A 22,046-nucleotide genomic window follows, 5' to 3' on the forward strand; every position below is an offset into this window, starting at 1 on the left:
ACCCAGACAGTCTCAGGTTGAGAAGCGCTGTTGAATGACGTTGAAGGCTGCCGCAGCACTGCCCTGGACCTCAAGCCCCCACCCCCAGCCCTTCCATGCCACTCATAGCTGATTGGCCACCCAGAAGTCCCTTCTCTGCCCTTTGCCCACTCCTCATCCCCCAGTGCCCTCTCACCACTGCTTCCTCCAGGTAGCCGATCTAGATAAAGCAACCTAACCCTTTTTCTCTGAAATTCCCTGGCATCGTCTACAGGGCTTTCTTCGTCCCTCTTGTCTGCCTTACACTGCTCTCCTGCATTGCAGCTCTCTTGTCTCCTGCTGGTTGTAAGTTCACTGAAGGCCAGGACCTTGTCTTTGCAGCCTGTGCTCCATTCCTGCCCCAGAGAGGGTCCTTCACTGACACGGCGGGGTGCGGAGGGGGGTGTCAGGAGCCCTAGCAGTGCTGAGGGGCAGGACGTCGGGAGGATGAGGGAAAACAAATCAGAGAGTGACAAGAAAAGCAGTCCTCGTTACACCGAGCCTCTCTTCCCTGGGATGCAGGCTGCGCTCTGGTCAAGGGGGGAGGGGGGGGTGCCTTAGTGAGGAGAAATAACAGCAACGGTACCAGACGCTGCACTCAGGGAGCTTTTACCTCACTGACATTTCACAACAGGCCTTTGAGGGAGTAGGTCTTCTTTTCACCATTTTACAAATGTGGACTCATGGTTAGAATGGTCCACTCACCTGCCCAAGGGGAAAGAGCTGAGGCCCCACCTTGCCTGTGGTGGACTCCCTAAGCCAAGTGTGATGCACACCCCTGGGTTCCTTTCCATATAGCTCAGCAGCTGCCAAGGGGAGGGGAGCTTAGCTGCTCCCTGATAACCTCACAGGCCACATTCTGAGACCTATGCAGACGTTTTAGTAGCAAGTAGGCACAGAAGAGTCTTGCAGTTATTCTGAAAGTTCCATGAAGGTCCAGCTGTCTGTCTGTTTGGGTGTTTCCAATAGTGCCTCGCAGGAGAAGTCCACCCAAGGCAAATGCCAGGCTGTTCCAGGCACAAGATCAGGCTGTCTATGGGAGCTGGACAACCAAGACACCTGCCAGACAGCAGGAGACACAGGTGGTTTACAGACCCAGCCTGGGTGCCATTCCCAAGGGAGAAAGACAAAGGTCATCCTGGATTTTGGGGGGTAATGTTTATTGAAGTATAATACATGTAGAGAGAAAAGCACAGATCATAAGGGTCCCTGCAGTGATTTATCACAAAGTGAACACACCTGTTTGCAGCCCCCATCTCAGAAAACTTACCTGGCACCCCAGAAGCCCTTTCATGCCCCTCCTACTTGTCTAGTCTCGACCTCTCTTTCCCACAAGGGCAACAGCCAGCCTGATCTCCAGCAGCCCAGATTTCTCATTTTGTACTTCACATAAATGGAATCACAGTCTGTACCCCTCCGTGCCTGGCTGCTTAAACTCAGTGTTACACTGTGAGATTCATCTATGCTGTGTGCAGTTGTAAACCATGCATTCTTGTGGCTATCTAGGGTTCGATTGCATACACAGTCCACAACGTATCTACCCATTCTACAGTTGATCGGCCTTTCTCTTGAGTCAAGGGTATGTATATTGGGCTTCAGCAGATACTGCCGAAGTTTTTCAAAGTAGTTGTACCATTTTATACTCAATCCTGCAACAACTGGAAATTCCAGTTGTTCCACATCTTTAGTAAAACTCAATATGGCTGCCTTTTTGATTTTGTCATTCTGGTGGGTGTGAAGTGGTATTGCAGTTTGATTTAAATTTTACTTGAGGAAGATTGTCACTGAGCCAACATCTGTGCCAATCTTCCTCTGTTTTGTGTGGGATGCCACCACAGTGTGGCTTGACGAGTGGTGCTAGGTCCCCGGCTGGGATCTGAAACTGTGAACCCCGTGCCGCCAAAGTGGAGCGTGCGAATTTAACCACTAAGTCACCAGGCCAGCCCCTCTTTTCTAGTGTTCTTTATGCTAATAACAAAACCTCCAGCTGTTGACGGGAGGTCAAAGAGAGCTGAAGCACATGTAGTAGCCCTCTAAATAAATACTGTCGGTTTCTTCAATCAGCTGTCCACCCCTGGAGGGAATACTCCTGATTAGGACAGCTCATCCTCCTCAGGTATAACTTAAAACATACCACCAAAGTATTATCACTTTCGAGGCTAAAGGACTTCAAAGTAAAAAACAGACTTCATAACGTGGCTTCTAAGCCTGCTCTCCACTCATCTCTCTGCCGCTGTGAGCACTATGACAACTTTGTGGTTTTGTGGTAATTTTATTGCATGGAGATCTTCAGGCTGCTGGTAACCCAAGCCCTGGACTGTACAAGGAAATGGAGATGTGCAATCGTCCTACAGATTCCCCTCTGCAGGAAATCTGTCAGACCTGCTGCTTCTCAGTTTGGGGCACAGCCATGCAGACAGACTTTCCTGTTGCAGGATGTTGGAGCTGTCTCTTCTGGGCCACTAGGCAAGGGAGGTGTGGACTGGTCCCATTTCATTCAGTGAGATGCTTGGAGATGTCTTCTGACCTTCGTAGAACAGAGCCTCTTAGTTTGGTTCCTCTGGTTTTTATTTACACTCATAAGACAGACATACTGGTGGACAGCTTGCTTCTCCTGGGCTGGTCACTTACCTGGACACAGCTGCCTGAATGAGAGAGGAAAATACGTGATAAATATAACCTTCTTCTTGGGCTGGGTCTGGAGGTCCACGCTGACGTCTCCAAGTAGGCAGGCGACATTGCTGAGAGGGGAGACCCGAGAGGAGAGTACGGTCCAGACAGTATTCCAAAGCCATCTGAGGGCTGGTGAAGCAATGATTTGAGGGCTGAAAGGGTGACGAGTTGGCCATCCCCTCACCTTACGATGACACATAGTAAAACTGCCGTCATTTCCATAACTTTTAAGGAACAGCGAGTTTTGGCTAAGTCACCGCCATGGCCATGAATGTTGGCTGAGCAGGAAAGGAGGGCACAGGCTAAGCATGGAGCCCCACTGGCCAGTCTGTGCCCAGGCCCAGCCTGCAAGGGGCTCCCAGGCTAGGAAGCGTTTCCTGGACTCTAATGCCCGAAGTTCTGAGCAGCTAGGCAGAAACTGAGTTTTGAAGAGGCTTAAACAGGAGCCTCTCAGGGCTCAAGGCCCAAGGAGATCCAGCCTTCGCTCCTCTAGAAACGAGGGTGCTGCCTGCTTGGCTTGCCTGTCTCGCAGCACTCCACGGCAGCTCATGACAAGATAGCCCAGAGCCGCATCCATCGCTCAGACCCCCTTCATCCCTCTGGTTGGTGGTGCCTGAAGCACAGAGGCCAGCCAGGGGCAGGCACCGGGAGTGCGCAAACACAGCCCTTTGTAGCTTTTGTGTATCTTCAAAGGCTAAGTGGAGAGCTGAACCCAGGTTTTGGAATTTGTAATCTCTAAGGTACAAAAGGCAAAAAGCTTCCTTAGTGCCATCACAAAGGAGATAAAAATGCTCATTGGGACTGAGAAATAAGATTTAATGTCATTGTATTTATTAGGTTCTGAAACAATACACATTCACATCCTTTTGAATACAGTACATTTGGCACAATAATGTTTACAATGAAATAACACTAATGAATGGCAAGAGATTAAAATTACATCCAGAAAAGAAAAAAATGTACAAATAAAGCATCACAATACAAAAAAAACCCCCTAAAGTTGAATACATTTTATATTTAGCCAGAATTATTTTGCACATAATTTAAAAAGAGGTAATTTTTTTTAGCCTTCTTTTTTTTTTAAAAAGCAAGAATGCATTGCTTTTTCACCTTTGGAGGAAAAAATTATGTCTCCACTTCACAAAGTCCATAATGAGAGAACACAGGAGAACAGCTATCCTTCATATATTTTTTTGGCATTTTTTTTTTTGCACTCCTTTTTTTTCTTAAAAAAAAAAAAAGAGCTGGAAAGATAAGAAAGAATAGGCAGAAATGTAAGTGTGTCTGCTGCCAAAATCTTGTGAAAACTAAAATGAAACAATGAATCCTCAAGAAACACACAAGCTTTTTTCTACAAACTACATGGGATTAGAATCTACCTGTGCGAGGACTTGGTCAGCTCCAGCCCCAAGCAGGAGGCATCCCAGCCTACCTGGCTTTGGATACTGAAAGGGGGTGACTCTGGACCAGGCAAGCTGCTGACTGACCTCCTGGAGCTGCCGGGTGGAATGTGTTATTATTTGACTTCCCAGCAAAAATGCCAGTTGTCCTGTAGGAAGGGCCCTACCCCCGCTGACATGGGAACACCACCAAGCCCTTGGACAAGGCCATGTGGCATTGCAGTTAGAGCTTGCTTGGTCGTTCGAAGTTCCTCACGGTAAAAGAAGCAGAGGAAGAACAGAGCGCAGTAGTGACGCATGAGTATGACGGGCAGTATTGTCATGTCTTCCTAAAAAATGAGATGATGCCACCATGAAGATGTTTCTGTGCTTGTACTCAACTCCAGAAGATAGTCTCTCCCCAGTACGTCAAGTTACCGAAGATAAGTTAATCTACTGTTCTTTGTCACTTCACTGGTATGCCAAACACACAAATTGATAAAGCATAATATTTGAAATTACTATAAGAACAGATAATAATTACACCTGAGTTTTTAAAAAATAAAAACAAAAGAGAACTGAACGTCATCATTAGGAACAAAGGCTATGACCAGCCAGATGCAAATATGGACATCGACTCTCTCTGGGCTCGAGCTAGTCTCAGTCCAAGCTTTGAGACCACCGTTGAAAACATTCCTTTCTCTTCCCTTCTCTATCAGGGCATAATAGAGCACGGGAGAAGTGTACGTGAGATTTAATATAGCTTAATATATGTTTACATCTTTTAAAATAAATCAAAATGAAATAAACAGTACAAAGGACCCCCCACTCCCCCCGAAAAATGATAGAAGGAAACACACCTTATCTTTCGGTAACTTGAACCAATACACTTACAGAGTATTGCACCTGGACATTATTATAATTATTCTTTCATAGACTAAAGTTTTATAATATGCCTGAACATGCAGCAGTTGATACCTCTAAATTCAATGAATTAATTCCACAGGCCTTGCAGCAAACACTATATACAAAAATCTCAAATGTACAAAAGGCAAAAAGCTTCATTAGTGCCACTTTGCCACTCACAAGTATATATATTTAGGGGCAGCTGGGAAATCCACGTGCAACAGTTGGAATGGATTCCATTCCCTGCTCAATCAGCTCAGTAAAATAGCTAGTCAAACGACCTCCGGGAAACATATACACAAAGCCACAGAGAACCCTTGGAAATCAAAGAATGTAACACTGTTAGCATATCTACAGGAGGTAACATCACATCCATTAAATAGTGTCCACATGAGTTGCCATTGCATGTCACACAGAAACAAAACTCCGAGTACATCTTGCCACATTGTCAGTTTTCAAACTGAATTTACTCTTCAGTCTCTTGATACCCTCTGCCTAACCCATGTTTAGCCTCATTCTGCTTGTTCCAAAAGCAGATATTTCATATTTAATTTTACATGTTTAACGTTAAAAAACCACAACACAGTAGTACTACCATTTTGTAGAAGTGTGCAAAAATAACACACCACTGCAGAAAATAAATAGAGTTTATGCTGGGAACTTAGGATGAAACTGGAAAGAGAATTTGGGGGCCAAGTTTCGCTAGAACCCAGGGTCTTGGCCATCAGTGCGGTGTTCAGGCAGGACTTGAATAATGAGGAGCATTACTTGCTTCCTTGTCTCTCAATTCATGTAGCCCTCATGTGCCACTAAAGCATTAATAGCATAAACCTTGGACAATTGGTTTCTCATTGTATGCTAGCCCTTTAATATCTACCTGTATTGATACTAGAATTTATATCTTTTGGTCAATTAGAAAGAAAATTTGATAATATATTTTTCAAATGTTATTAGAGTTCAAAATCAAATTTCCTTTTCCACAAAAAGTGATTTCTTCCATGAGATACATGCTTACACAACTTTGGCATGCCCAAAAGCTAAAACCAAAGCAAGCAAGAAACAGCCATTCCAGAGCAAACCCACACAGGTCGCTAACCTGTGCACCTCCCAGTCCCTCTCCTTCACAGGCACACCTCAAGGGTGCCCACCCTCACGACGAAGAAGCACCAGTCTCTTCTCCTGGACAGAAGGGCAGAGGGCGGCAGGCAGGGGTCTGGAGGGAGGAGAAGCGAGAATTGTCGGGACTCGATGTCCGATAGCAGAGCCAGAGTAGTCTCGTTTCCTTTTTTTTTTTTTTTTTTCTTTTCAGTAAAAGACGTGAAGTTGCTTCACTGCCAGGAGGCCCCAAGGAGTTGAACCAGGCTTGCCAACAGACCAAACACGGCAGTGTGTCCAGCCAACGGCTGACCCAATACGATTCTGCATTACTGGTGAGACAAGAACCAAGAGTGCCTTCTGGTCACCAGGTGGAAGGAGGGAGGAGGTGGCCTGGGGTAAGGGAATGCAATAAATAGAGAGTGGACAAGGGGTTGGGGCTCTGAGGAGGAGAAGTAGTTCAAGACCTTCTGAGCCTCTGGCAACTAGGAATCTTCTCGGCACCCCTTCTTGCAGCATCACCAAACTCCATTTGGAGCGGCTTCTTAGGGCATCAGGTCTTCACCAAAGTAGGAGAATCCTTTGAATTCCTCCTGGTTGATCTGCTTCACAATTGCTTCGTCTACGAGTGTGAGTACTGGCTCTTCCCGGGTAAAGTCTTGGTCAAAGTTATTGACGTCTCTTTTGGTTTTCTGTGAGAAGAAAAGAGAAAGCACTGACTCTAGGCTGACCTTCCTCCCCAGGGCCCCCCACTGCCCCGCCCCCAGGAGTGGGCATTGTGCTGACCAGCGTCTCACCAAAGCAGGCCTCTAGCTACTGAGAGCAGACACAGGGCTGTTCCAATGAAGTAACAATGGATGGCCCCAGGACTGGGTGACAGGGGACTTGGAGAGCAAGGATGAGTCCAGGTGAGAAGGAAGAAGGGGTGAGAGGGTATGATGGAAAAGCAGGGAAGTGGGATTCCCATAGACGTGTGTGTGTGCACACACGTGTGTGCCTGTGTGTACACATCGTGTGTGCGTGTGTATGTGTGCAGCTGCATGTGTAGGGTTTGTTTGGGAGAGTGAGATGCATGGCTCCCATCTCATGCTTCTCCTTCCAGCTTCTGCCCTAACCCTCTGGCTCCATCAAGACCTCGATCCTTGTGACTCAGGAATCAAACTTGAATCCCCCTCCCACAAAGTCTTCAGCAGTTTTCTTTCCTACAGGTAGACCCCCCCATAACCTTGCCATGCCTGCTCCATATGACATCCTTTCTGTAAGTAGGAGGATGGGTGGGGGGTGGGACCATCTTCTGGGAAGCCTGCCTTGATCCCCACCTGCACTTACCAGGAAGCGTATTTTGTGTTCCCATATTATTTCTACTAGCACACTCACCATGCTGACTTGCAATGAATTGTTTAGGCTTTTGTCTTGACCAAGAGCTCCTTAAAGTCTTATTACACCTTAGGTTCCCAGGAGTAAGTGTCTACCTAATGAATGAACATGTAAGAAAACCCGCCACTGACTCCTCAGCTCAGAAGAACCCAGTTGGAGGTTCAAGTTCCCAAAGGAAGGCTTACAGGTCATGGGAGGTGAAGGGCAGCAATCAAACAAGCACTGGTTTGGGGAGAAAATCAGGAAGTGTAAATAACGCTCTCTGCCTTTAGGGACTTCCAGGTGAGTTGGGAGCCAGTATTCCTGCCCGGAACACACCGTAATGGTTAGAAAAACTTCGACGTAGAAGTTGGGGCTTGGCTGAGACTTGAAGAATGAGTTACAATCATGTTGGCAGAGATGGGAGGAAGGCAGCTTGGCAGGGAGAAAGACGAGGCAGGAACATGAAAGATATACACTCGGGACAACGGGTTCCTTCCCCCGCTGCCTGGGGCAGAGTCCAGCGTGGGGATGGTGGGAGGTGAGGGAACAGTCCCACCGCAGGGGCCTTCAGAACCAGGTGCCCTCTCCCCCACAGTGCACAGCACACGCTGAGAAGATAGAAGGCGGTCTGGCAATGCTTTTTCAGACACCGATTAATTGGTGTTACTCAAGATTAGTGACCTGGGTGATGGAATAACCCTTGTGGAAAGATTAGCATTCTTATTTGTAGGAGGAATAATATTAATATATGCCATGTTCTATGGAAATCAGTAACCCAAAAGATGTTAATAATGAGTCTATCAAAAATGTGGTTTTGAGACAAAGCTATATTTTATACCCTGCTCTTGGAGATTCATCATGCACGTTGGCAAATTAAAAGTTCTGAGACCTCGTAGAACCAAGAAACCTGGTTCACTTTGTTAAGGCCAGGCTTCCTCAGACTTGACATAAAGCTTTTTTTTTTTTCGGAACAGCTTCTTAATCTTTCTCCTGGGAGCAGAGTTCTGCAGAACATGGTTTGGGAAATGATGCTTTACAGTTTACTAAGCGTCTTCATGTTCATTTGCTTATTTGATCCTTAGAATAGGTAGGTATTATTATCCTGATTTTACAGAAGAGGAAACTAGCTCAAAGAGGTTGGTGACTTGCCCAGAGTCACCCAACTAGTTAAGAGCAGAGCTGGACTCAAATCCAGGTCTCAGCATGATGCCTTCCATGGTGTGGAATGTCTGGAAAGCTAGATACTGGAGAAGTGAGAAGACATAGCAAGGGTTAATTCAACTAGGAGATGCTTAGGTCAAGCCACTAGGCTAAAAGAAAGCCAAACAGGCTTTGCCAGTGGGCAAGCATGGTGGGAGAGGGCTGTGGGTCATGGAGAGAAGGGATAATGTGGACTGGGTGAGCTCGGCAGGGGAGTTTCTTTTCAAATTGCCCCAGACTGAGGTCAGAATCAGATGGACAGCATTGAGCAGAGATGAGCTAATCTTCCAATCTTTCAGCACGCATCGGTCCAGCTTGCTGTCTCCTCCCTGAGCTTCAGCTGCATAGTTGAGTAGGTCTCAGAGACCTTGGAGGGGAGACAGAAGGGGGACACAGAAAACCCAAGGGATGGAAACAAGACCTGCAGCTGAATGATGTGCATATTGTCCCTTGAGATGGGAAAACTGAGGAGTGGCTTAGTCATCTCTACCAGGAGGGCTGGCCCCAGGCAAGAGAACGATCTGTTCTCTGTCTCCAGTGTGTACAGAGCAAGAGGAAAAGGGGGACCCTGCATGGAGAGGGACTTCAGAGAGGAACAACAAAGCTCATCCCCACAGTGACGCACGCCGGAGACTGGAGGGCCAGGGCCTGGGGAAAGGGTGTGGTGATGCCGCTTCTGGAGATCTCTCTCGAAAGAGGGATGGGTTCACTTTGATCGAGGAAGGGTTACAGAGTATGGGCTGGTAGTGCTTGGGGAAATGAGTCCAGAAGGAGAAGTAAGGTGGGGAGAAGGTGGCAGTGACTTGGGAAGCATTGAGTTTCGTCAGTGACCAAGAGGCATCTTCAGTGGAGGCGGAGGGGGAAGGGAACCAGAGGGTAGGAGGGGTGGGAGTTTGAAGAAGAGAGGCGAGAAATAGGGCAGGAGGGAAACTCAGTCTGTAGCATCACCCAGCATGGAACATGCCCGGACCCCTGTGTTTTCAGGGCAGTCCCACCTCTTTCCCAGCTTCCTCTCAAGGGCCACTAATGAGGGGCAGCATGTGTACAGAGAACTCTGGGAGATCTGTGAACGCTTTGGCATTGGCTCTCCCTGTTTATGGCTCTCCCTGTTTACCTACCTGTTTGTGCTTCACCTTTCAGTCATTAGTGTCCATTAGTCATGGAAACTGGCTTCATTTCCTGAGGTCAACTGAGCATAGTGACGAAGCTAGATTCTACAGGATGTTCGAATTTCACAGCTTGCTGATTGCGTACCAGGGAACGAGGCTCAATTAGGGACACCATTCCCAGAGGACCTCTAGCTCCATAGCTGGCTAGCTTGAGGAGCTATCTAGCTCATCTCTGCACTTTTCAGGGGTCCCAGAATCATGGGTGGCACTTGGGCGAGTGTGCCATTCTTCAAGAGCTCTACAGAAAGACATACTTGGCTCACCCACCCCCTTAAGCAACCTGGCCCAGGCCCTATTTTCCTTGGAGACACTTTAGGTGCATGTCTGTTACTCATTTCCAATTCAAATAATCAACATCCCCACTATGGGCAATTCCCGACTATTAACCTTAGAGGCTTGGGAACTTTTCCAAAGCAAATATCTCTGAAAACCCCATCCCCTATTAATAGCATGTAGGCAGCATAGCGTCCTTAAATTTGGAGAGGACTAGGGATTATATCCCTTACTCACTGTTTTCATTCTTTGAAAAGCTGCTGCCTCCCTCACAGAACAGGCACAAGACTCGACTCCAAGGTTCCAATTGGCAAATTCCCAGAGACACTCCCTGTTTACCTGGATCTTCCGTCTTCCCATTTGCCTCCCCTAATGTCTAAATGTCAGGCTCTGAGCTCACACTGCACAGCCTGAGAGGTGACACTGGGACACATGGAACAACCTTCTAACTCTTCAAATCTTATCTCCTCCATGAAGCCCTTCCCACATCCTTTTCCCATGCTTATGGGCAGCTGCATGGAGTAGCAGAAAGATCACTGGCTGACCTCTCATCCCAGTACTGTCCCTTCCTGGTTATGACACCATGTGAAGTCACCCTTTGAGCCCTGGTCTTTCCATCTGTAAAATGGGGGTGGTAACAGGCACCCTATAGGTCACCTTGAGGACTAAATGAGATGCCAGATGTTAGGTGCCTCAGGGCAGACCCAGACATATCAGGAGCATCCAATAAATGTGAGTTCCTCCCTGCCTCTGAGTCTTAGCACCTGAGTCCCATGGGCACGCATCATGCACAACTGGGCTGTGTTACCCACCACAGTCCATGAGGTCTGCCCATCCATGCCATAAGCTTCCTGAAGGCAGGGACTGAGTCTCACATTTCTCTGTATGCCTCCAAATCCTGAACCAGTGCTGAGCTGGGGCCCACCTGAACATCCTAGTGCTTCCTCCAGTGATTGAGATTCTTCTAACGGTGCCTCACTGCTCTTGGGATAAAGTCCCAGGTTCTTACACTCACCCACTTCTAAGGCCCTTTAGGATCTCGTCCCTGCCTACCTGCCCAGCTTCATCTCCGGGGCCCTGCTCAACCATGAAGCTCTCTGGACTCGCTGGCTTCCTCCTGCCTCTAAGCCTTTGCACAGCTAATCCTCTGTCTGGAACACCCTCTCCGCTCCTTTCCTTCTGCCCCATGTCCCCGTCACTGAGCTGATGACCCCTCACCTCTCCCATCTTGGCTTAGATGCCCTTCCTTCAGGAAGCCTTCCTTGTGCCTCCAACCCTCTTACGGGTGCCCCATCATCTCCCTTAACTCTTATCACAGCCCTCATTACACCAGGTGTCCAACTCCTTTCAACTAAGCTGGGGCTGGGCCTGGGTTGAACTCGACATTCCATTCCCCGCCCAGCACATGGCCTGGCACAGACCGAGTGCTCAGTAAATATCTGCTGAAACAATGAATGAAGGTTCCCTCTTGCTGCTACTTTATCTAGAGCCAGTAGAGTGACCTTGGTTCAGGACCAGTGGCAGCTGTCGTGCCACAGGGGTTTTTCCTTTGGGGAAAAGAAGGCAGAATGGGGAGGGGGCTGAGGTCTGACTTACGAAGGGCCTAGAGTAGGGCAGCCCAGACCATTGCTACCCTGCAAGGCCCTGAGAAACAGGCAGGCTTACGCCTGGTGAATGGCCAGCAGCAGTCACCTTGGGGGACTAGGGTTCCCTGACTGTTGATAGAAACAGATTCCACCAGGGTTTAGGAAAATTCCATCCAGACAAATGGGCTAAGGGAGTTTAGGGACTTGGTGGGTCTGTCTCTGACCCTTGTGGTTGGTGTTAGGGGAAAATGACATTCCCATCCCTTTGGCATGCCTTCAGAAATAAGGTCTTGTATTGGAGAGGTGGGGCTGACCTTGAGGGAAGGGCACATTTCTGGCGTCTGTAGTGGGGGAAGGGGATAAAACTTATGGAAACAGTGTTACAGGTCACTCCAGATCCTTCTGAGAAGCAAAGCCACTGGGCCTGTCTTATAAACCACTCTGAGGCCACTGAGGGCTGGGGGCTCAGCCGGCTGTGGTAGTGTTTGGACCCCAGCACCGACACGGGCAGGCGGCCCAAACACTTGCTTCCTGTCTGGCTGGCACAATTCTTTCAGAGCCCTCACTGTACTGAAGTCATAAACACAAGCTTTCAGAGGAGCCAGCGATTTCTGCTTCTGTCTTCATCTGCTTACAAGGAGATTAACAGACAACTTTGTTCTAAAGTGCCGAGAAAACTCCCTGACCTCTCAGGCTAGGGCCCGGGGCTGGCTTTCATGTGGCCACCTTGCTGGTCCCCCCTGCCCACCTCTTCCCCTCTGCCTGGTGTGACAGCAAGGGCACAGGTAGCAGAGTGACTGCAAGCCAGGGGTCCCCTGCCCCATGCATGCAACCAGACCTGGAGAGACATGCTGTCTCCACATAGTCTCCAAAACGCCAGCTTTCCTCCAGGCCCGTCAGGTTCCCACACCCTCTGAAGTCTTCCCTGACACCAGCTGCACCCCGTCTCGCGCTCCTCCCAGCCCCGTGGCACTTCCTGGATCACGCGTTGTGTCCCTTCTTCTAATATTTTGCGTGTGTAACATTCTCCTCTCATATCCCACAAGACACCTAATGCAAAGTAGGGCACACAGCAGACACAATACTCACTTGCTCAAAATAATTTCACTCACTGTACTAGTCAAACCCAAAATTCCTCCTAGCTTTGAAATGTCAGTATTCTTATCTAAGCTCTACTTTCCTCTTTTAAATATTCTAAAAGAAAAAGCAAGAATTTAAATAGTTAGAATGCTTGCTCAACATCAGATCTTGACATACATACATATACTCATTACACCCAAACATTCTAATTAAGAGAGTATATGTGCGTATGTTTATACACACATGCTGACATGTGAAGTTAAATGAAATACGGAATGTATAACTGTATATTGTCTTGCCTGAAAAAATGAAGGTTGGAACAATTTCAAGTTAACTACCATTTACCTGGAAATCTCTCTGAACATATTCTTCCATCCCTTTTCCCTCTTTTAAATTTTGTTAACCAAGACTTGGTCATACTTTTCGATTTTCTTTATAGAAAACAGGGCAAAATGTACAGAGTTTGTCTGGCACTGGGCTGCCCATGGAACCTATCTTGCTACCATGGTTCCCTACCATTTTTTTTTATCCATCTCTTTCTCAGAATGTAGTTGCCGGAGCTGACTGCTTGATTCCTGACTGTGTGGTCTGAGCAATGCCAAGTGCAGGTTTGGCATGACCCTCTACTTGGTGGGAACTCTTAGATGAAACCAGTCTCTAAGACAGTATCGAGGTTTTATCATTTCTTAAGTAGCTGTAATGAAACATAGATGCTCTTAGTTTTATCACTCCAATTTAACCCTGTTATGGGTTAAATTGTGTCTCCTAAAAAAGATATGTTGAAATTCTAACGCCCAGGACCTCAGAATGTGACCTTATTTGGAAATAAGGTCTTGGAGACACGCAGAAGAAAGGCCGCATGCAGATGCGCAGGGAGAACACCATGGGAAGAATGGAGTCGAGCTGCCACAGGCAAGGAATGTCTGGGGCTACCTGAAGCTGTAAAAGGCAAGGGAGGCTTCTTCCCCTACAGGTTCCAGAGGGAGCATGGCCCTGCTGACATCTTGATCAAAGACTTCTAGTCTCCAGATCTGTGAGACAATAAATCTTGGATGTTCTAAGCCATCTAGTTTGGGGTGCTTTGTTCTGGTAGCCCCAGAAAACCAATACAAACCCCAACCCCAACCTTGTTTCCTGAAATTGATTTTTCGAATCCAAATGTAATCCTTTACATTTGACCTGGTTTCTTCTTATTTTGGCACATATTTCTAGCCTGTCAAGATCACCATAAATAGTGATTCTGTAATTTACCCCCCTGAATCTCAGTTTATTTACCTACAAAGCGGCAATAATGCATATATCTAGTTTGTGGAGGGTTATATGAGAGCATACAAGTAAAGCTCCTGTAAACTCTAAAGGACTATGGGAATGTCATGTTAATTCTGTCATCCATCTTATTTTCTATATCCTTCAGCTACTTGTCATCCTAAACTTTGATTGGCAGATCTCCCATCTCTCTAATAAGACATGTATAAAGATATGGAGTAAAGCAGGGTAGTACCAGAGCCCTGTGACCCGGCATCTGCAAAGAGCCCTCTTGCAAAGCGGATACCCGGTCCCACCAGCACACTTTGGGGGCGCGGTTGTTAAAGCCATTGTGAATCAACCAGCCGTCATCACTTTTTTCATCTTATTCAGGAAGATGATATCAGAGTCTTTCAGTTGCTTCGCTGGAATAAAGACACAGATGCTTGTAGCGTTTCTCTGGTCTATTGGTCTAGAAATGAAGTTAATTGGCTCCAAGTCATTACCATTTTCCTCTTGTGTCCACAAACTATCTTCCCACAAAAACGTCTAGAAACTTGCTTTATTAACACCCATCTCACAAAGTATGCCAAATCTTCATTTCCCCTATTCTCAAATACTTGGAGACTGTTTGCCCATCTCCCAGCATTTGGCATCACTGTTCTAGTCCATCAAATCCAAATGACCACATAGTGGGCAAGGCAGATTCTTCATGAACCTGAGATGTAATTCACCTGGGCCTGGAACAGTGGCTTCACACTGGAATCAACAGGGAACTTTAAATAGGAGTGATGCTGGTCCCACCCCAGAGATTCAGTGTAATTGCTCTGGGATCTGTCCTGGGCACAGGAGCGTGATAGCTCCCGGGTGAGCTTGATTAAATGTAATTCATTAATTTGCCTCTCTGGTTTCACTTCTTTCAGTGGTTTTTGCCCTAATCTCTGTACTTTGAAGATATTTCTCTTTGGGGAAAAGTTAGAGGCAAAACAACAGCCTTGGGGCCGGCCTGGTGGCACAGAGGTTAGGTTCGCATACTGCATCAGTGGCCCGGGGATCGCCAGCTCAGATCCCGGGTGCGCACCTATGCACTGCTTGTCAAGCCATGCTGTGGCAGGTGTCCCATATATAAAGTAGAGGAAGATGGGCATAGATGTTAGCTCAGGGCCAGTCTTCCTCAGCAAAAAGGGGAGGATTGGCGGCAGATGTTAGCTCAGGGCTAATCTTCCTAAAAATAAGTTAATTAACTGAATAAAATAAAAAATCTTAAAAAAAAATAGCCTTGCTTTGGGTCATCATTTGGCACAGTGGTTCTCCATCCTGCCTGTGCATCAAAGGCAAACACGCAGCTATGTGGACACCTGGGCCTCACCCCCCACCCCCCCATGAACTGGGATCTCCAGGGGTGGGGCCCGGGCCTCTTATTTTTTCAGGCTCCAGGAGTGATTCTGATGTGCAGCCTGGTGGAGTCCCTCTTGCAAAGGAGTAGTGGATTTCTTTCTTCCTTCTGTGTCTTAGTGGTTTCAAAAGGCTTTTTTGTTGCCTTAAGGCCTATTTAGGGGCCTAACGTTCTGGATTTAGCTTCCTCTCAAGTTCACACCCTGTATTGGCATCCCTTCTCAGTTTCATGCCCTTCTGTACTTATTTTATATTGGTCTTTATAAAATTGGGACATCCAAGAGCCCTCTGAGAGGCAGTGTGGCTTAGTGGTTTAGCATGCGTGCTGTGCAGCCAGACTGCCTGGATTCCATTCCTGGTTCTCCCAAACTCCGTGGCCTTGGGCAAATTATATAGTGTCTCTGTGCCTCAGTTTCCTCATCCATAAAGTGGGGATACTAGGAGTCCTCCCCATCTATTTGTTATAAGGATTAAATGAAATAATATATGTAAAGGGTAAGAACGGCACACGGCAGAGAGTCAATGTGAATTATTAGCATTGCTTCTCCATCAATATTTATCACAACTGTATGGTTAGAACAAACAGCACTGTCTTTCAGATGATCCCTGGGTGAAATTTGTCCTTGACCTTGGTTCACACGATCATCATCGTCTCACTGGGGAACCCGCATGCTTTCAGCTCCCACGCACGCCAAATCTACAACCAGCCCGTCTTCACTCAAAAGCTAAGAGCCAAATGTGTCACCCGCCAAAAGAATCTTCTAGATTCTTTTTTGCCTTCCTACACTTGTTTCCTTTCTTCATTTCCACTGACATTACATTTATAGTATGTACTTTATACATCCTGGTGGGCCATCTTTAAACTTTCTGGAATAAAGCAAGATAGGAAAAACAAAAAGGAAGAAAGAAAGAAGAAGAATTTTACTCTTAGCTCTGCCGGCTGTGACGTCACGTCTGCTGTTCTCTCGAGTGTGCAGGGTGTGCGAGGGTACACAGTGAAAAGGTGCAGGGGACTGGAGGCCACAGGGAGCTGCAGAGACGGGGGTAAGGTAGGCAGCTCGTGCCTCACCTGCTGATGTTCTCTTCCCGACCCCGGGGATCCCAGGTCGTTTGAATTCCCAAGAAATGCTCCAGGTACATTTTCATGTTAAATCTCCTAATTTTTAAATGTTGCCAACTAATTCAGTATTTTTTTTTTTTAAATGGGAGCCTGGCTGAATGGGTTGCACAATCCTCCAGTTTGTGACCTCTCCTCTATTTAGTAAAGTTGCCTCCATCTGTTAGGGGAGAAGAAAGTCAAGACCCATTTGCTTTTTAAGCACAAATGATTAGCGTTATGGCATTTAAAAATGGGAAGCCACTTGGGTCCCGGCCATTCCCTGGTCTAAAGGAGAGGGTCATGGCAGCATGGGGGCCTCTGTCACTGGTATCCAGAGATGAGGGGCCACCCAGGCCTCAGGTGGTGGCCTTGAATGCCTCCTCCCCTATAATCCAGACCACCCCCTCCTGTCTAAACAACTTCTGAGGGAAAGCTGCTCAGTCCTGAGGCAGTCTGCATACATGACCATATTTTTAAAAATGGACCAAGTCCCTCAGACTACCAGGCATTCTAAACAAATAACCACAGGTGAATTCTGTCCAATCAGTTATTTGACGGAATTCAACTTTCTCCTCTCTCCTTGTCCCCTTACTATTGTTTGCTGGACTATAAAAACTCATATATTTTTACAAATTCCATTTGAAGAGTTACTTTGGAAACTCTTATTAGCTAATACCCACCTCCTCCTCCACACCCAGCAAATATTTCAGCGTTCAAAGGAGTTCAGCCAGCTGTAATTTGCCTATGAATTGGCTGGGGTCTACAGACTGAGCCCTCTGGGATCTCCGTTATAGGGGAGGGCGGGTATCCCCATTCTAAAGAAGGTGTTACGAAACTTTGAAAACTTGTCATGATGCTTTTTAAACAAAACTACAGGACAACTACCAGAAGGTTAGGAAGGTCAGAAGGCAGTGCCAGTTTAGAAACCTCTAGGAGGAAAGGAGGGCCCAAGACATAACTCCCTGGTAGTCCCTGCTCCCTCAGAAGCAGGGAACATGGTCCTCATGTGCCCTTGGTAAATTGGGGAAATTTTCAAGGAGATTTTCAAAGTGTTTGTTTTTCAAGGTGTTTCTATCTCTAAATTCTGTGGCTCAATCATTTTAAGAAAAAGTAAAGTATTTGAAGCAAGCCCTTGTGACCCGGGTTCCCGCTGCTAGAGCAAGGGTGGCACATTGTTCTGTGAAGGGCCAGATAGTACACATTTTATGCTTCGTGGGTCAGGAGTCTCTGTTCCAACCTCTCCGCTCTGCCGTCATGGCACAAAGCAGCCATGGACAAGAAGGACATGAATGAGCAAGGCTGTGTTGCAGGCAAACTTTATTGATAGACGCTGACATTCGAACTTCCTGCACCGTTCATGGCTCATGAAACCCTCTCCTTCAGCCTTTTAAGAAAAACGTAAAAACCATTCTTAGTTCGAGGGCTGCACAAAAAGGGGCAGTGGGCTGGATGTGGCCAGAGGGCCAGAGTTTGCTAACCCTGCACTAGAGGAGGGGCATCGAGGCTTCCACAAACCTCATAATATGTAGTACAGCACGGCATGTGTATGCACACCTGTGGATTTTCCTGGAGAGGGTTCCCTGAATCAGAGCCTCCAAGAGGTGATGGCTTCTCTGCTAAGTTAAGAACCACAGATTTAAGTTTCCCCTCACGCAAAGCCTGGATTTCCCAGTGGTGCAGTAACTCTCTCTGAGGAATCCACATAGAAGAGAAAGCCCTGAGAAGCATTCTCAGGACCTGAAATGTCCCCAAGACCCTCGGACCGTGGGGGTCCCCAGCACTGGGCTTTCCCTTTGGCCTGTTTGGTGCTGGGCAGAAAGCTGAAGTGTCTTCTATAAAAAGGGTTGGGAAAAGTCCCCCGGATGCAGACTGTGTATCTAAGGCTCTTTCCAGAAGGGTCTTTAAGACCGGGTGAAGCCATCTGTCTCAGAGCTTTAGCTCCACAGACACAGCATGTTGTCATTCCTTTTAGGGAAGGAGGCATTTCTGGGCAGTTCTGATCTGTGGCACTTACACCGTTTCCTCAAATCCTCCGGGCGCGCCACCCTTCCTCGCCCGCCCGGGGCCTCACACATGCACACCTTGGGCGGTGACTATTTGACTCTAAAATTTGGTAACAAAAGCATAAAGCATGCATTCCAGCCAAGAGTCACTTTGGGCCATGTGATTGTGGGCAAGTCCTCATCGTCATACAGAGCACAGTGTCCCTAGATGATATCCAGTTTGGAATTTATAAACAGCCTAGAGGTGTCTCTAAATGCCCCATGAATCTTGGCTTTCCCGAGGGCCAGGCAGCATCTCCGGGTGAGTGGGGCCTGCCGCATCTTCCGTCACCAGCAGTGCCCAGCTCTCAGCCAGGGCCTCGCCAGCTCCCAGGTAATTAAGTCCCCAGAGGACGGCAGAGAGCAATAGCTTCTCTCACGCAGGTGGACCCGTCATCCTCCAAGACTAGAGATGAGAGTATCTGACCCTCTCAAATGCTGCAAAGGAGCTCTGAAACCGTTCCTGAGGCCACAAGGCCTCCCCTCTGCCATTAAAGATGAGGGTCTGGCACTGCTATGTGGGAAAGGAATACCCTTCCTGAGGAACCATCCCCAAACCTGGCAGGGCCCCTCATACACCTCCATCGCCCCAAGCCCCTCTTTCCTGTCACGTCTCGTAACTGGGGCTAAATAATGACTTATTGGGGAACTGTCTTCTCCACTAGGCCAGAAGCTCCACTTGGGTCTCTGTCTTGTATTTCTAGCACCAACACAGTGTTTGGCACAGCCTCAGTTTCTTCATGTGGAAAACACAAGAAAGCTCGTGGACAGAGACCTTTCCAGGTGCCAGGCACTGCCCTCAGGACTTCAGGTCGGACTTGTTAACCTCACACTCACTCCACAGCGAGGTGAGGAGGCGAGCGCCTGCAACCCCACTGCAGAGGGGAAGCAATAGCTTGCCCAAGGCGTGCCAGCAAGAGGTGGAGCCAGGACTCAGTTCAGCTTGTTCTGCCCCCGGGCCTGTGTCCCAGGCGTGTGCCGTCCTGCCTCCCACTGAGAGGCGTCAATGCGGTCATGTGTGCAAAGGGCTGAAGCAATGAGCCCAGCACAGGCCCCAGGTCAATGGTTCCCGCCATGAGTGTTGTTGCTGTATTAACAAACAGACAAAAACCTGCATTCTGCCCTGTACCCCTTGCAGTGCAGAGGCCACCATCCCCACTATGCCTTTTGGGATCATTTCTCAGACATCAGGGTGAAGAGGGGCATAGCCTTGGAAATTTTTTATTATGACCAACAGTAAAAAATACATTTTTTTTTTAAAGATTGGCACCTGGGCTAACAACTGTTGCCAATCTTTTTTTTCTTTTTCTGCTTTATCTTCCCAAACCCCTCTGTACACAGTTGTACATCTTAGTTGCACGTCCTTCTAGTTGTGGGATGTGGGACGCCGCCTCAACGTGGCCTGACAAGCGGTGCCATGTCCGCACCCAGGATCCGAATCCTGGGCTGCCGCAGTGGAGTGCGCAAACTTAACCACTCGGCCACAGGGCAGGCCCCCAAAAATACACTTTATATATGACTGAGTGCACAGCATCTCATTCTACCACCCCATGAAAAGATTCAGCAAGCCGTACTTCACCACATGTGATGCATTCTGTGTTCTAGTCTAATATCCCACTCTGCTCTACCCTACCCCTCCTATCCTATCCTATCCTTCATAAACATTTTTTTCTGCACCTGACCCACTAAGTTGATTTTACCGCCCACTGCTGGGTAGACCCCGGAACAGTGTAAAGGGACTGGGACTGAAAAGACGTAGAAAATGCTGTGCAGACATCCAGGAATAAAAAGCCTGAGGAGGAAACAGCGCCCTGGCCTGCCTGCCATGGCTTGCCGGAGGCCTGGGCTCCCTCGGCCAGGCTCTGCAGCGAGCTGCCCCCCACAGCAGGACGTGCAGCGGCAGGACCTGAGCCCGGCAAGCACTGGGAGCCTGCTCTCCAGCTGAAAGTGGGCAGGTGCCTAGTGGCAAACGTGGCCCCACTCTGCTTCTAATCGTGGGGCCCTTTTTCATGTATCATTTACTTTTCAAGGCAGTGTCATTGTCGACAGCTGTTGGGGTTTAGCTATTCCAGGGATACTTCTGGCACCCAAAGAAGAAACTTGCTAATCTGGTCCTGGCCAAAGCCCTGTTCCTCCCCTCACCAACATGTTCCCCCTTATTTATAAAAATGTTCTAGATAGAGATCAGTTCTCTTGGCTGAGTATTGTTATTGCTCAGCCTGCTGGCTTTGAAACGGGAACTGTAAACGCTCCAAAATGTGCCTCTCAAGTCCAGATGAGGTCACCCACCTTCCCTTACCATTCAACGATTTCAGGTTTCCTAATGCAGGATCTTACCACCTCAAATTCCCAGGCATATACTGGAACAGATTTTGAGCCATAAAAGGTGAGAAGAGCATTTAGAGATGGAGATAAGAGAGAAACATTCTCCGGAAAAACATTGTAGATCTACAGAATTCATTCATTCATTCCTCAAATATATACTGAAGAACTATTATGCGCCAGGAATTGTTGCTGAGGGTGCAGCTGTGAGCAAAAGAGAGAAAAATCCCTCCCTTCACAGATGAACCAGAGGTTGCTAATTGTTGATGTTGGGTGATAGACACGTGGGGATTCTCTCTTATATATGTTTGAAACTTTCCATTATAAAAAGTTAAAAATACAATTCCCAAATCTCAAACACACGATGCTGAGTGAAAGAAGCCAGACACAAAGAGTCCATTCTTCACAGCTCCCTATATATGAAACCCTATGAAAGACAAGCCCTCTCTCCAGTGACAGAAAGCAGAGCAGGCATTGCCTGGGGCAACACCTGGGACCGGTTTAGCGGACAGAGATGTTCTATGTATTTACTGTGCTGGTGGTTACATGGGAGTACCCATTTGTTAAAATGCAACAAATGAACACTTTAAACAGGTACATTTTCTTCTATGTAAATTTTATTACAATAAGTTAGATTCAAAAACCCCACAAACCCCTGCCCTCGTGAAGCATGTTGACACGGAGTGGCTGGACTGGAAGAAATCTTAGGGATTACATAAGTCCCTCCTTTTACAGGAAGGGAGTAGAGAGAGTCAGTGACTTGCTCAGGGTCTCACAGAGACTAACAGCAGGGATGGCACCCAGCTCTGTGCAGTGTTTTCCTCTTAGCTCACTGCCTGTGATGCAGGCTGGGGGCTAAATTCTGGAATCCCATGTTTTGGGGTGACTGTCTTCTGAATCATTTGGTGGAACACCCACATCCCAGGTACCTGGGTACCTGTAGCCTGAATCTGCCATGCCTCCCCAGGAAGACCACAAATCCTGTTCTTTCCCAATACTAGCTGAGATGCCAGGAGGAGGAGGAAGGCGTCTGGCTGAAGCCCCACTTCAAGGTCTGGTTTGTTTTCTGAGTCATCTCAGTTGATAAGCCCCAGTCTGGCTTATCTTCTCATCTCCCTACTTAAGGCAAGTATCAAATTTCACTGTCCCAGCCATTCTCGACCCTCTTCTACACCTAGCTGGGGTCACACACCTGAAATCCTCCA

General features: G+C 47.6%; 1 protein-coding gene across 2 annotated transcripts in view; it reads right to left on the bottom strand.

Moving 5' to 3' along the window:
- Positions 1–3,517: 3,517 nt before the first annotated feature.
- The window catches only part of PRKCE (protein kinase C epsilon), a 494,927-nt gene continuing 476,398 nt past the window's right edge, over positions 3,518–22,046 (bottom strand). For both annotated transcript variants that reach the window (XM_046661900.1, XM_046661902.1), the window contains one exon: positions 3,518–6,763. In XM_046661900.1, coding sequence (XP_046517856.1) covers positions 6,617–6,763 — 147 coding nt within the window. In that variant the 3' untranslated portion in view covers positions 3,518–6,616. The remainder of the gene's footprint in view (positions 6,764–22,046) is intronic.

Source organism: Equus quagga, chromosome 5, assembly GCF_021613505.1.
Source record: "Equus quagga isolate Etosha38 chromosome 5, UCLA_HA_Equagga_1.0, whole genome shotgun sequence".
Lineage (NCBI taxonomy): Eukaryota > Metazoa > Chordata > Mammalia > Perissodactyla > Equidae > Equus > Equus quagga.